Source organism: Anopheles arabiensis, chromosome X (genome assembly GCF_016920715.1).
Source record: "Anopheles arabiensis isolate DONGOLA chromosome X, AaraD3, whole genome shotgun sequence".
Lineage (NCBI taxonomy): Eukaryota > Metazoa > Arthropoda > Insecta > Diptera > Culicidae > Anopheles > Anopheles arabiensis.
Genome location: NC_053519.1, coordinates 17,271,565 through 17,287,357, shown reverse-complemented (window position 1 = coordinate 17,287,357; position 15,793 = coordinate 17,271,565). Strand labels below are relative to the sequence as shown.

The following is a 15,793-nucleotide window of genomic DNA, read 5'->3' as shown; positions in this document are numbered from 1 at the left end:
GCATTGAAACGATATGTAAGGAAATTATTGAAGCGATAGCAAATCCTGTATAGCGAAGTGGCGCTGTTGTGGCGAAGGATTACTCATCGCATCATCTTCTCTACGCGAACACTTGCGTACAATGAGCGAACGATGTTTGTGATCATATAGGCACGTACCGAACGAAACTGCGCTCTGGGCAGGGCTTTCCAGCGCAAGGTATACAAAGTACATCAAATACGAGCAGAATATCATCCGAAACGGTCCCATCTCGAGCATGAGAAAATTAAATTCAATTAATAAACAAGACAGCACTCCACGGAAGGATGACATACGTATCAAAACACAGATTTTCGATGCAGATCATACACAAATTAAAACATTATTATCATTCTATTACACGATTTTACCTATCCTGTCTTTTAACGAAACTAATGCTGAGAAACCCTGGGAAGTATCAAGAATGAGTCAGGCAAATAACTGCACACGGTTGGTCACTTACACTAAGAATACAATTACACAAACACATTGACATGTTTTGTGCATTAGAGGGCTATAAAAGCCGATCGCTCATTGCGCACGCACCCTTTCGTTGTTCAAATATTGTGAAGCTAGTAACATCTTCGTGGCGAGCGTTGTGCAAGTGTCTAAGTGCAAGTCTAAGCTAGTGGAACTTTCCCTATCGAGCGCTACAATTTTTGTTTGTCGTCCAGTGACATTATCCGTGAGCGGTTTCAAGTATTTCAGTGTGCAGAACAGCGGCTAAGCCATGGCTACCACCCCAGAGAAAAAGCTGAGTGCGTCGGAATTGGTCGACCTGGCCCCCTTGGCGACTGAGCCAGGGAATGATCTGATATCGACCGTACAGGAACGGGATGAGCAGAAGGCCGCTCAAGATCAGAGTGTCGAGAAGCCGGATGAGGATCAGTCGAAAATCGAGAAGGCTCTAGAAGATGCAATGAGCGACATTGTGGAGCGAGGTGAAAGTGAAGACATCAGTGGAAAGCTGATAGAAGCTTTGGAGGAAATCCCGCAAGAGGCAAACAGCGTGGGCGAGGATCACGTCGAGCAAGAGACCACTCACGACGAAGCTCACGATGAAGCTCACGATGAAGCCATCGTGGAGGCCTCGGAAGATGCAGCCGAAGGCGAAGATCGCTGTGCACGTGTGGAGGTCGGTGGGCAAGAAGCTAGTGTGGTTGTTGATGAGTTTGCTAATGTTATGTATTTTGCTTCCGTAGGTTTAAGCTGTTGAGCAGAGGAGCTGGCGATGAGCTGAGTTGGTGTGCCGATTCCTGCCAGCAGCGTGAAGAGTGAAGGGAGCGAATGAACCGGATAAAGTCCTGTGTGTGTTCCAATAATAGTGGATGTAGTCTTGCAATTTTCGATACATGGATAAAAAAATGTGATGTACTTTCGGTCAAAGAAAATTATTGAATAAAATTGAAGCAAATATTTAGAAAAAAAAAAATGCAACTTGTACTCAGTCATTCTTTCGAATCCGTCCGCCTGTTGTGTTAGCAGTAGTTTTTGTCTGTTCTCTGTTGTTGTCTGTTGATGTACTCTTATACCGCTAGAAGGGCTAAAATCTCTTGAGTGATGAGAACATGTGTCATAAGCGATTATGTAACTTGACAAGTCATATATCGTTGAAAATATTTTGTTCCGTGGAATATTCGTGGAAATCCCGTTGGAGTTTTGTGGTGCAAAAAACGCATGCAAACATAATATTTCAAATCCTCGTGGCATAACCCCAAACATGCACTAGAGCTTAAATCTTGGAGCTTTGTATTTATCCGCTACTTTATTGACTGTGATGTTTGTTGCGTTATTTATCTACGGAGTTTATATATTAAAGGGACTTCCTTCTGCGGCCGCTCAGTCCGCTTACCGTTGAATCCGCCACTGCTATGTCAGCGACGTCATGTGAGTTAAGTATGTTTCATCTGCAGGTTACTTCCTTCCGCTTTTTTTCTTTTGCATCCAATTTACTTGCCTCTATTTGGCTGTATGTACTTTGCCGCAGCCTAGATCGCCGTCATTCTTCAGCAGTTGTAATACGACATACTTTACAGTGCGTGTAGCTTGTGTGGTGGACAAAGGTTTTTTTCCATCTAACTTGAAATAACTACACCGATTTAGGAATACTTTTTACTTCTATATTTTTCGGGCAGAGTTTCCTCTAAGTATACAGTTTCCTTAATGACCTAATTCCTATTCCTAACCCTTATTTATACTACTCCTTTTCGCGCCAAAATTTACCCTGCGTTTTTTTTTTCTATTAGCTAAAAGTATTTATCTTAAAGATATCTTATGTGGCTATTAGCTTATCTCCCTATCCTATTCTATCATATGCCCTATATTCTGTCCTTATCTAGCTAATGCATTTTTATGTAATTTACTTGCTATAATTATTCCTATCCTTCCTATCCTTCCTATCATACCATAAACGATCGCTACCATAATTGCTTACTATAATTGATTATTCCTAGTATTATACTAATTGCCTAACTATCAAGCGCTACACTTGGATGATCGCGGTGTCAATTGAAGCTCAGGATGAACCGCTAAACCGATATATTTTCCTTGCCATATTTTGACCGATGTCTGCCGGAGTTTCGAAAAACACGAAGAATAAGTTGATCAGCAATACCGATTGAGGTCACTTTTAAATCATTTATATTTGTTTGTTTATGATAATAAGTGGTTTAAAGTTCTCTTTCATTCCTAAATTTACTTTTGTTGAAAAATGTTACTACTTAACTAAACAAACTAAATCTAATCAACCCACCAGTCAATTTGACGGGTTCCATAGAGATAGGTATGCCATAAATATATCTGAATATCTATCAAAGTTATGAAAATAATACGTATGCTACAAACTCATAGTATGTAATGATAAATTTATGAAAAGTAACAATCAAAATTAAACAAAAGATATTTTTAGTATTTCACTTCAAAGTTTAAATTCCGTTCAATTGACGGAGTCCATAAACCTAATGTTAATCCACCTGTTAACGTATTCTTAAGCACGTTTAAAGACTTGTTATTTGAGACTATGACACTGATAAGACTGTCTATTAAAACTTAAATTGGAGTTTCAATGGCTATCTTGAATCATCCTGTAAACGTATTCTTAAGCACGGTAAAAGACTTGTGTTTTGTATGTGGTGTTTTTTATTCGGTTTAGACAAATAACGCTTTATTTAGATTTCAGTTCACAACATGTTATTCGCTTCGCGGTCCGAATTCAACTCCTCGCGCTTAACCCGCGCTCCCGACTTTAAAGCTGCGCGTTCTCTCTCTCGCTACTCGTTGCTAGTTCGCTCTCGTTCTCCTGATCTCGCTACCGTTATTTCTCTCTCTCACTAGCACTAGCGCTTTTCCTTTCTTACATTCGGCCGTCCTACCCTATCTTCAGCCCCTGAAGATTGTTCTTCTAATTCATTTTATTCATTTTCCGATTCTGCTTCATCTTCCGAAAATACTTTGTCGTTACTGATGGCAAACGACCATAACTTCATGTTGTCGCAACTTGTTGTTGTTATGTTCGGTCCCTCGCAATTGGCTGCCCTTTTAACCTTGTATCGTCCGTTACGATTAATTTTAATAACTTCATACGGTCCCAAAAATTCGCTAGCAAGCTTTCTTCCGGCTACAAATTGTGTTCTTTTGATGGCTACCAAATCTCCTACCACGTACGCATATTCCGGCTTTCGTGATAAATCATAATGTTTTTTATATACATTTTGCGCATTACAAATGTCATTCTTCGCTCCTTTTCGCATTTCCTGCCGTTCACAATCAAAACGATCATACGCTTCCTCCTCCAGTAACCGCGACAAGTCTTCCACCTCCGACGTCCTCATCTTTGTCCCGAACATCAACTCGAATGGCGACTTTCCAGCTGCTACGTGAATATGAGAGTTAATCGCTCGCTGCACAGAAGGCACCACCTTGAACCACTTTCCAGGATCTTCCGATGACAACTTCGTCAAAACCGATAACATGGTGCGGTTCACTCTCTCCGCTTGACCGTTGCCTCTCGGTACTCCTGTTGTACAAACGACGTGCTGTATACCATGGCGATTAGCGTACTCACCAAATGCGTTGGCTGTGAAAGCTGAGCCCCTGTCGGTTACGATACGAGCCGGATAGCCAAAAATTGTCGACCAGCATTCCAGTTTCCTCAACGTTTCCTCCGCTCCAGTCGTTTTTGTCGGGTACAACCAGACGAACTTGGAAAAACCATCCACTACAGTCAAAACGTATTTGTACTGCTTTCCCGTAGCGTCCATCGGCCCTACATGATCGAGGTGAAGGGTTTGCAGTGGCTGATCTCCCTTGTCAATGGGGTGCAGGAACCCTTCCTTTCGTCCTAACTTCTTATTGTGGATGATACACTTCACACAGCTGTTGAGGATCAGTTTCACTTTTCGCTCTAAATGCGGTATAAAATACCGTTGTTTTATGGCGTGCATGGTTTTACATAGTCCAAAATGACCCTCACTATGAATGTCCGAAATTATTTGTTTTTCCATATCACGCGGAATCACTAAAAGGTCTTGTCCTTCGACACACTTGTATAAAAGTTCTCCTTTCATCTTGTAATCTTCGTACGGTCTGGTGTTAAGAATTTCAACTATCGCTTTTATTGAATCGTCCCTTTGTTGACTTCTTTTAACACGAGCCGTCACTTCACATGTCACCATCATTGTTAACTGTGGATATCGACTGAGACAATCGACGTGTTTCAATCGGTCTCCGGCACGATGTTCCACCTCAAAACTAAACTCCTCCAAGCAAATAACCCACTGCACCACCTCTCGCGGAACGTCTGCTTTCTTCAATGTTTGTTTGAATGCATTACAGTCGGTCACAAGCTTGAACTTTATCCCCAGGAGATAATGCCTGAATTTTTTCAACGCAAGATAAATAGCCTTTGCTTCCAACACATAGCTGTGATGTTTGGCCTCTGCATCGGTTGCCTTCTTGCTCCAAAAATATACGGGATGCAGCTCTCCATCAAACCATTGCAACATTGTTGCCCCAAACCCTTTGATGGAAGCATCCGTGTGCACTTCTGTTTTAGCATTTCGATCGTATATTTTGAGCACCGGTTCTTTCACTAACGCACTTTTCAAATCATTAAAGGCTTCGATCTCTATACTACCCATTTTAAAATCTACCTCCTTCCGCAACAAGTCAGTAAGAGGCTTGGCCATAATTGAATATCCTTTTATAAATTTCCTAAAAAATCCTGTCAAACCCAAAAACGCTTGCACCGCTCTTATGTTTTTCGGTATAGGGAAATTTTTCACCGCACTAACTTTTTCTTGTCCAGGCCAAATCGATCCGTTTTCAATATGATGTCCCAAAAACTCAATCGATGTTTGAAGGAAACGACACTTTTTCCACTTTATTTTTAATCCATTTTGGGCTGCTACTTCAAACACTTTCCCCATTTTTTCTAAACACTCCTCAGCCGTACTACCACAAACCACAATATCGTCCATGTAAATATGCAACACATTCTCTCTTAACAAATTTTGAAAAACACAATTCACAAACCTTATGAACACGGCTGGCGAGTTGCATAGTCCAAATGGCACACGATTAAATTCAAATAATCCCGATTTTGTAACGAATGCGGTATACTTGCGGCTAGCTTCTTCTATCGGCACATGAAAAAACCCGTTTTCCAAATCCATAACAGTAAACACCTTTGCACTCTGAAGCTGCTCTAAAACTTCTTCTAACAATGGAACTGGAAACCCATCCTTTAGAACCATTGTATTCAGTTTCCGAAAGTCGATACAAATCCGACTAGTGCCGTCTTGCTTCTTCACTACCACAACGCGACTTGCAAAGTCTGACGTCGACGGACGAACAATTCCCTTCCTCAACCATTCCCCTACATGGTTTTCGACTGCTTCTTCCTCCGTTAAAGGCAAGCGACGGGGCGTATGCCGAAAAGGTGACGCGTTTTCTTCCAACACTATCTTCATTTGTATGGGACAATTGTCTTCGTAATTATCCACCACTGAAGCTTCGTATTGACTTTTCAGCGCTTGTACCTTGTCTCGAAACTTCTCCGGCACTTCCAGTTCTTGGATTTGTTCACAATCAATCTTATACACATCACTTTCGTGATCGCTACCCGATTCCTCATTGTCACTTTTTTTCTTAAAAATCTGCACTCCATCGTTGGTTATAGCGTAACAAACACTTCGAAGAAAATTCATGCCTACCAGCATTGGAACCTTCATCGAATTTGGAGAGACCACCAGCAAACCGATTTCGTATTCAACGTCATCGATGCCAATGTTTGTTACCAATTCGCCTATCGGCTTTTGTATGATTCCACCAAAACCACGCAATTGTTGTATGGATTGTTCCATCCTTTGTTGTACACACTAGGCATGTGTAAAATGAACGAGAATCGCACCGTTCGAACAGTTCGGTAAAGGGAACGAGCGAACGAGATTCATAAAAAAAAGAACGACCAGGACTTTTGAAAGTGTATTGGTGGAAAAACTGACTACACCGAACGCGTTCGAACGTGTCGCTCAGTGTTCGACGCCACACAGGCTAGCTGGTAATGAATACCCGCAAAAACGTATATCCTTCTTGCTCTTTCTTGCCTCATGCGAACGGGTTCGTCAGTGTTCGATACGTGTTCTGTTGGTGTGCTAGTCGTACCTATACAATTGAATCGAACGCGTCCGTTCGAACGGAATCGTCAGTGTTCGATACGTGTTCTGTTGGTGTAGAAATCGTATCTATACGATTGAATTCATCGAACGCGTTCGAACGGGTTCGTCAGTGTTCGATACGTGTTCTGTTGGTGTGCTAGTCGTACCTATACAATTGAATCGAACGCGTCCGTTCGAACGGAATCGTCAGTGTTCGATACGTGTTCTGTTGGTGTAGAAATCGTATCTATACGATTGAATTCATCGAACGCGTTCGAACGGGTTCGTCAGTGTTCGATACGTGTTCTGTTGGTGTGCTAGTCGTACCTATACAATTGAATCGAACGCGTCCGTTCGAACGGAATCGTCAGTGTTCGATACGTGTTCTGTTGGTGTGGAAGTCGCACCTATACCATTGAAACGAACGCGCCCGTTCGAACGGGTTCGTTAGTGTTCTTTTGGTGTGGAAAACGTACGTACACAACTTAACTGATTTCATCATTTTGACCCAGAGTTACACAGCATATTGTATTGAGCGTGTATGATATTGTGTATGACAAGGTGTAGGTAAGTGTTAAGAATATTGGTGACATTTTTGCGTCTATTTTGCGTCTTCGCTCAGTTATGACAAACTTCTGCCAGAGAGCAGATAGGTCAAGTGCGTAATCGCTGTTAAAAACGTGGAATTGTTCTTAAAGCTCTTAGAGTTGTGTAGTGTTGAATTAGCATCAAATATAAGGTAACCAAAATATACTTAAAACATGAACAATATTTAACAGTGCGTTATGGTTCTAGATGGCTGAAAATTGTGGATACAAAAGTCCCATCTGGAATCATTTTAAAAAGATGGAAAAAGGCGCGAAATGCAAGTATTGCCTGGCAGTATTAAGCTTTTCGAAAAGTACTACTTCAAATTTGAAGCGTCATTTATTCACCAAACATCCAACAGTGCCTTACCTAAACCAGCCACCGCGAAACTCCCCAAATGATATAGCTAATGCTTCCGCATCGAATGAAACCCCAGCATCCGGTTCATGCTTGGATAATGAAGGCGAAACAAGTATTCCATCTTCAACGAACTCTATTTATAATTATTTACATAAACCAGTGAGTCAGGATACAAAAAGGCAGCTTGATAGGATGCTTTTAGATTTTATAACTAAGGAATGTCTTCCGTTTTCAATTGTCGAGAGTAAAGCATTCCAAAAATTCTTGCTTACACTTAATCCTAATTACACACTACCTAGTAGGAAGACGGTATCCAACGCATTATTGCCAAGTGTGTATAATGAAGAGATGGAAAAAGTTAAAAAAAATGTAGGATCAGCAAAAACTATTGCATTGACGTCGGATGGTTGGTCAAACATGAATAACATTAGCTTTCATGCACTGACTGCCCATTACATAGATGAGAGTCTTAAATTGCAATCAAAACTTCTTGAATGCTCTGAATTTAAAGGGTCGCATACAGGTTCTCAGATCGCCTCGTGGATCACCGAAGTTTTAAAAAAATTTGAAATAGAAAAAAAAGTAGTTGCCATAGTGACCGACAGCGCTAAAAATATGATAGCAGCTGCCAATAATTTAAATTTCCCACGTATACCTTGTTTTGCGCATAATCTAAATCTGATAGTACGAAACTCCATAGAAAAGTCTATCCTTACAACAGTTGATGAAGTTAAACGAGTGGTCATGCATTTTAAAAAAAGTAATATAGCATCAGAAATGCTTGCTTCAACTCAAAAAAAATTTAATCATGAAATACTTAAACTAAAAAAAGATGTCCCAACTAGATGGAACTCGTCATTTGACATGATGGACAGATTCATTAAAAATAAAATACCCATTCTTTCGTGCGTAGATAGCTTAAAAATGAAAACCAACTTGTCACCCACTGATTGGGTAATTATCGAGCAATCATTGGAGGCACTCAAATATTTTTCATCAGCAACTAAATTAGTTTCGGCGGAGAAACATACGACCCTTTCACACGTTGGCTTATTAGCTAATGTATTATTGCGTAAAACTTCAACTTTACTATTAAACAACGAATTAGTCCCAGAAGTAAAGACTTTGATATCTTTACTAGTTGAAAACACAGAAGAAAAACTTAAAGTGTATAGAGATAACCATCAAATTTGGAAAGCAATGTTCCTAGATCCACGTGTGATGAAAGCGGGGTTTCAGAATGAACCCGATAAACTAAAAAAAACACATGATTTGATACTAACGGATATGCTTCCCCTTCAGGAGAGCAAACAAATATCGGTAAGAGAGGATGCTTTCAAATCTAATACTGATGCAAACTTATTATATGGCGACATAGTGTGTCATTCTGAATTGGAAACATCTTATACTCTTAGGGAACTTGCGGAAGACGAAATTAATTTGTACCTTAAGGTAAATCCAATTGCAATGGAACGAGATCCTCTATCATGGTGGCAAGCAAATCGTATGAAATATCCAACATTGTACATTTTAGCAATGGAAAACCTTTGCATACCAGGTACTTCGGTGCCTTGTGAGAGAGTTTTCTCCAAAGCAGGCCAGATATTTTCAGAAAAACGAACAAGATTACTACCTAAAAAACTACACGAATTAGTTTTCTTACAACACAATTCATAATATATTCTTTTTATTTCTCCTCTTAGTAAGATAGTCAAGGTATAGTTGAGCTTTTTTTTAATAAAATTTTTGTTAAGAGTTAATAATTGTTAAACATAATGAACTATGAAATAGTTTTAAACACAACTAAATGAATGATAAATTTTGCACTATGATATCAACTAGTATGTGTAAATATATTGTAAAATTGAAAATAAGACAACGCGTTTGTTAGTTACACTTCTTGTTTGCTTTTGGTTCACGCGCTGTTGAATACATTTCTGCAACTTTACTATGCAGCAATCATTGGTTAATGCAAATTAGTAATGTAGGCTAAATAACGAATCAATAATTTGTTAATAAAAAATCACGCAAGGGATATGGTTGGGTCATATTCAATAAAAAATGAACGATAGAATCGCCGTTCGCGTTCGGTTCTTTTTACTGAGCGAACTAGTACGCTCGCGATCGGTGAAAAGAATAGTTTTGCCCATGCCTAGTACACACCCTAAATCTTGCAATGTGTCTTGACGGACAATCGACACTTCGCTGCCTGTGTCAATAACCGCTTTTATATTTTTTCCCCCCAACTGGACCATTTTTGTCGGTAGCTCAGCTTGGACATGGTTTATCAGGTTTGCACTTGTACCCGGTTGTTGTTTATTCCTTTGCCCACACTGATTCGCACGATGCCCAAACTCGTTGCACTGAAAACACCGTGGTCCTCTTCTTTGTTCTGGACAATTCCGTACCATATGTCCCATCACACCACAATTAAGACAACGTGCTTTTGTTGCATTTTTCACAGGAATTGTGTCTTGAACCGGCAAACTTTTGTTCTCTTTCTGCCCCGCGCGCTCGTGCCATGCAGATCTAACCGCACGTGTTTGTTTCTGCGCTGCACGCTCTTGCCAGGCAATTTTTTCTTTCAACTCTCTCACCGTGCGCGCTTCGTACAATGCCGCGCGTTGCGCTTCGCTCTCCGCGATACCATCAACAATGTACTCACACACACTTTCTTCGTCAAGGTCAATCTGTTTGGCAATTCGCTGCATAGAGTAAATGAAATCCAAAGCAGATTCCCCTTTTTTCCGTCGTCGTGATGCAAGTTGACGATGAATGTCCATCGGACGCACTTTTTCTCCGAATTCTGCTACTAGCGCCTTGCGAAGAGCCCCGAACGATGAGACCCCACGCATCGTTAGCAAAAAACTTCTCGCTGTGCCCACCAACTTTTTTCGACACATCACATATTTTTGCTCATCTGACCATCCCGCCATGGTCGCAACATCCTCAAAATCGGTCAGCCACGCAGCAAAATTCACCGAGCCATCTGCACAAAACGCCTCAATTCCCTCTTCCACGTCCCTAAAGGAGTAGGGCTGCTGTACTATGCTCGGCTCCACTTTCGCTGCTGCACTGCTAGCTGCCGCTTCAGATTTTTCATCCATGTCATGAAATTGATCCATTGTGGAATCATCCGCGCTGGACATTTCTTCACTTTCCACTAGTGATCTAGCCATTTCCTCTTTGGTTCCCGTTGAGGGCAACCCTTTTTGCTGGCACCTTTTCGCTAGGCCAGTCTTCGTGAATTCTTCACACAGATCAAGAATGCGCTGCTCCAGCTCATCCATTTTTGATCGGTCTTGTTTTGTTTTGCGAAAATCAATCGGTCACAGGAACACTTTCCTTCACTTTGACTGACTTTCACTCCACAGAAATTTGAGTCTAACTCTGATCACCTCAAATCAATTAGTCACGGGATCACTTTTCCCTCACTTCAATTGATTTTCTTAGATCAATCTACTCAACGTTCTAATCACTCTTGTTCATTCCACAAGCTACACGTAAAACCACTGTTTGCTGGATTTTCATCCCACTTCTGACACCAAATGTGGTGTTTTTTATTCGGTTTAGACAAATAACGCTTTATTTAGATTTCAGTTCACAACATGTTATTCGCTTCGCGGTCCGAATTCAACTCCTCGCGCTTAACCCGCGCTCCCGACTTTAAAGCTGCGCGTTCTCTCTCTCGCTACTCGTTGCTAGTTCGCTCTCGTTCTCCTGATCTCGCTACCGTTATTTCTCTCTCTCACTAGCACTAGCGCTTTTCCTTTCTTACATGTATGACTAAGGCATCAATATCAATCTTATCTTATTAAATGCATATAAAGTCTTGGATGAAGCGAGCTTGGATAGACTGAACTTGTGTTCAGGGATTTTAAGACTGAAAGCTCCTATCTACAGAACTCTGTTAAGACTACTCGTTAAAACCATTTCTCTACCATCTTACAGGTAAAGGTGAGGCGCAAATAAACTATCAAAATCACAGCTTATTGCTATGGATATATTCTTGAGACGGCAATGAAGTAATGCATATGAAGTCATTATCATGCAGGTGTATTCTATTCGGATATTTCGATTCGAGTCGAGAAAATAAACTTCAAACTGGACTTTTCCGCTTTTGACTCTGTATATTACTTAAGATATATTACATTGTAAATAAAACTACTATGAAACACTACAATGGAAGTTTTATTTCCCCTGCTGTGTAGCCTAGACTTTGATCCTTCGAATAATTCAGACGTATTCTACTCTATTCTATAAATGAACACACAAAATTGATCATCTCAACGTCGAGGCGACTTGATCATAAAAAAATACGCCTGATTGTCTGTTGTAGTCGACGGAACTTGATCTGGCCAACCAGCATGTCTTCAATTACGATTAGCTGAAGAAAAAGACCATTGCATGGATAGTGTCAAAACAGTCAACCTGGTTTCATGATAAATACCGATTAAATGGAATACCAAAAACATAGGAAAAAGAAGCATAGAAAGTAAAAAATCCTGATCATGCAATGTATTGTCAAAATGTCACAAAAAAGCATCAATTTTCGCAAAGAAATGCGCACAAACATGATTCAACTCCTGTATCGTACTCACCTTAGTTGCTTTTCCAAACAAATCAACTCCTTCAGCACTTTTTGTAACTCCCGAGTGGATATTTGTCTGTTTGCCTCTGGTATGGTTCTTAGCATTCTCGCCAATCTCATAAGTCGGTATATTTTCTGTCTCGTCGATGTACACATCGGCCTCTAGTAGAAAGAAATCTTCAAATATAGCATAGAACGTGATGAATACACATCGGCTGAAATTACATGTGCTGGGAATAATGCCAGGATATATACATGCTTCATACTAGCTATTAGAGCGGGAGCGTCAATGTGGTTGTTGAGTGTGGTTGGGTATTTCAGGAAAATAGGTAGGTGCCGTAGGTGCTACTTTGAATGTTTAAGATTTTCAGTTGTGGTACTATTTATGTTACGACGGTGATTGTATTATGTTTTGTGCGTTTGGGGATGAAGAATCTAAAATATTCGAAGGATCCAGCTCTTTTCTGGATTCCTCTCGTCCAGAACGGTGGAAATTCTCCAAGCCTATTCGCTAGTTCTCTTCGCTTTTTCTGGAGCTATTCAGACAGAAAGCGATTCGATCCTTTGCCTTCCTTCCTTTCTTTTTTTGAGACTTCGGCGGACTGTTCTGAAATAAGATGTTAAGACTTTCGCCTTCCGTTCGAATCTGCATCCCTCTACTACTCATTTCCTGTTTCCCGGTTGTCCCCAAATCGTTTCGCGATCCCAGTGGTCCCGCCTATTGACACTTGTTTCCCAGCCAGCTTAAAACCGTAAACCTTTCCAGGGACTGTGATCAACCGATGCTTGATCTTTGGCGGTATCGATGCTGCGCGCGTGGTTTTGTCGCGACCAGGGGTGTAGCTGGCAATTATGGGTGATTCTGCTGCATGCGCTAAATACACGTAAGGTAGCCATTTTTGCATGCTTTATTTTTCTTTATCCTCGTATTACAGTTTACTTCGTATGCAACCATTAGAGTACGTAAACAAAAACTCCCTTCCAATGAACTACCAATCAAACGATCAATCCAAATTGTCAGAATGCTTGGATACGTTACGAAACAGTTTCATTTACAGATATTAACAATTAACCTACCAGCCACTCTCCCCACCATCCCATCCTCTACAATCCAATTACAATTGAAAAACACCACTCGTCGCACTCACTTTAATCAGAACTACGTCGCACTCACTTTAATCAAAACTACGTCGCACTCACTTTAATCAGAACGACTGCTTCGCTTCACTTATACAAATGAGCTATTTGACTTAACACTTGCTTCAACTCTTTGGTTATCAAGTATGTCAAGGCCATTGAGCTGGTATCTCATATGATGGGATGGTAAGTCATCGTTTATACTCCTTCTCTTCAGAAAAGCCATCACCCGTTTTTAGCCACACAAATTTTATATTCCGCTACATCATGTTTGTTTATTTCTCTCTCTCTATTCCTTTTATTTAGAGCTGGCTCAAACCTCAAAGACAACTGAAGCGTACTCTATCACATGATGAACAGTAAATAGATTTGAAAGAAATATTAGAAGGAACTTTTTACAACTTCCAGTTTCCTACTGGCTCTAGAAATATCGTTGTTTAAAGTTGCGGAATTTTCGGAACGGAAATTACGAAGAATCGGAAGGTGTGCGCTGTTCTGATTCTCGAGCACGAATGCCGTTTTATTCTGACGATTACGCCTACGATACTTAAATATTAACGTATGACCGCGAACAAGGTGTTAATGTTTTTGAGGTGTATTCACAAACAATTTTCGGTTTCTACAGTTGTGAAATTTGTTATTTGTTATTCATTCATTAAAATTCAACGGACCGTGAGTGGCCCACTTGAAGCGAATTCGCTTATATTCATTAAATAAAAGTCATCTTATGGTCATCGATTATTCCCGTTTAGTCTTAGTACAATAATTAACACGTACTAACACAAAGATCACACGGCACGAATACAATTTAATAAAACAGCGTGCCACATGTCAGGTAGATGACGATCACAAATGACATTAAACTAACGGCACATACGAATAAACGGATCAGAGGAGCCGAAGCGAGTGCGGCGTTCCTCCACGTCGAGTAGCGATCTTGCTCGGAGCGATCTCGGCGGGACATACATGTTGAGCTTCGAAAGAAGCGCGGGCGAGTCGATCAGATTGTCAAGAAGTCCAGCGACAAACAGCCTCTGAGCGTTGCAGTTCTATTGTTTCTGTTGTGGCCGTATTGTTGCTCACCCCTGGATCGCGGCTGGCGACAGCCGCCGATACCATTCAGACGGCCGACGCAACGAGAGAGGCGAAATTCAACAATCAAAATCAACAATGCGAAATCTGATTAGGAGAATTAAAATTAAGGAATTGCTCGCTCTCTTCCGATCTGGGTTTGGTGGCGAACAGTTGTGTGTCAGCGCGGCACGGATGTATTATTTTATTATAATATAAGTTTTAAATTGTAGTTTGTGTTCGCGTCATTTCATCAACGCTTTATCGGTCAACCGAACACAAAAGCTTAAATGTCTCGATGCCAAGCAGCGCACAGCGTTTCTCATACTCTTGTTGGACACTCCAGGAGCGCAAAACGAACCGCGTAAATTTGCGCTGGATCGACTTTAAACGCTGTATGCCACCATACTACCGAACCGTATTTTAGCACTGGCCGCAACAAAGCGCAGTATAGCGTCTTGATGCAGACCGGGTCAGTGATGTATCGTGCTATTTGTTTTAGTAAGCCAATCAATTGATTACCCTTTAGTGACAACGTGCTCTAGCTGTGTCGTGGAAGCTCAACTTTTCGTCAAGGAGCACTCCTAGATCCGTAACACAGCTTTTGCGTCCAATAGTAGATTAATTTAACGCATAGTCATACTCTAAGGGACACCGCTTTCTCGCAAACGCAACTACAACAAATTGTTTCTCCAAATAATAGCCGGCTTCGCAAATAAATGAACACATTTTAACAGTCGTTTAAAGTTCATATTGGTTTAACCGAATTGTTGTTCCTTCCTGTTAAAATAAATGATCGTCAAAACAGCTAACGTCTGCTCAATATCGCATATAGGCAAACACGGGGAAACAATTCGAGCAGAAGGGTAAATGTACCAATAGTGGTGCAATTTGTAGTGGTACCGATGTGTTTTAATCGATTTAAAGTGTCAGGAAGGACAATTTCTGAATATTTTAACACATAGCAATCGGAATATGTTTTATCTTCGCAATCACAACCATTTTTATCATGAAATACATCAAATTTACGAAAAAATAAATATTTTTGTGACTGCTTCGTTGTACCTATAATGGTGGTATGGTTCCTATAGTCGTCGTATTTTATTCCTATAGTGGTGGTAAACAAAGATGCATCAAAAACTGTGTATAATATCAATGAAACTTAGTTTCGAAGCTGTTTTCGTATGAATAGCAAGGATTACTGCCATAATATTGGTTTCTTCCGTAATTTGATCGTAAAAAAATGTATAAATTTGGTTGATGAAAATATCGACTAAAGTACTGCATCACACCTGTCGTCAACCTACACCCGGAAGAGTGTGCTTGATTTGAAGTCAATTTTCCATTCAGCCATATAAGGAAATTTTGGCCT

General features: G+C 40.6%; 2 protein-coding genes across 2 annotated transcripts; both read left to right on the top strand.

Moving 5' to 3' along the window:
• The first annotated feature begins 570 nt into the window (after positions 1–570).
• Positions 571–1,444, top strand: LOC120905851. The gene is made up of 2 exons (XM_040317080.1): positions 571–1,153; positions 1,221–1,444. Exons 1-2 carry the CDS (start codon positions 749–751, stop codon positions 1,224–1,226), a joined length of 411 nt encoding a protein of 136 aa, XP_040173014.1. The 5' UTR covers positions 571–748; the 3' UTR covers positions 1,227–1,444.
• A 5,858-nt stretch (positions 1,445–7,302) lies between these two features.
• LOC120905842 (E3 SUMO-protein ligase ZBED1-like) lies at positions 7,303–9,527 on the top strand. Its single transcript, XM_040317068.1, has 2 exons — positions 7,303–7,413; positions 7,470–9,527. The coding sequence occupies exon 2, from the start codon at positions 7,470–7,472 to the stop codon at positions 9,297–9,299; it is 1,830 nt and encodes a 609-aa protein (XP_040173002.1). The 5' UTR covers positions 7,303–7,413; the 3' UTR covers positions 9,300–9,527.
• Positions 9,528–15,793: the final 6,266 nt, after the last annotated feature.

Bases quoted from the DNA above. Each gene is read 5' to 3' on its own strand.
- LOC120905851 (XM_040317080.1), top strand. From the start codon at position 749: ATGGCTACCACCCCAGAGAAAAAGCTGAGTGCGTCGGAATTGGTCGAC.
- LOC120905842 (XM_040317068.1), top strand. From the start codon at position 7,470: ATGGCTGAAAATTGTGGATACAAAAGTCCCATCTGGAATCATTTTAAA.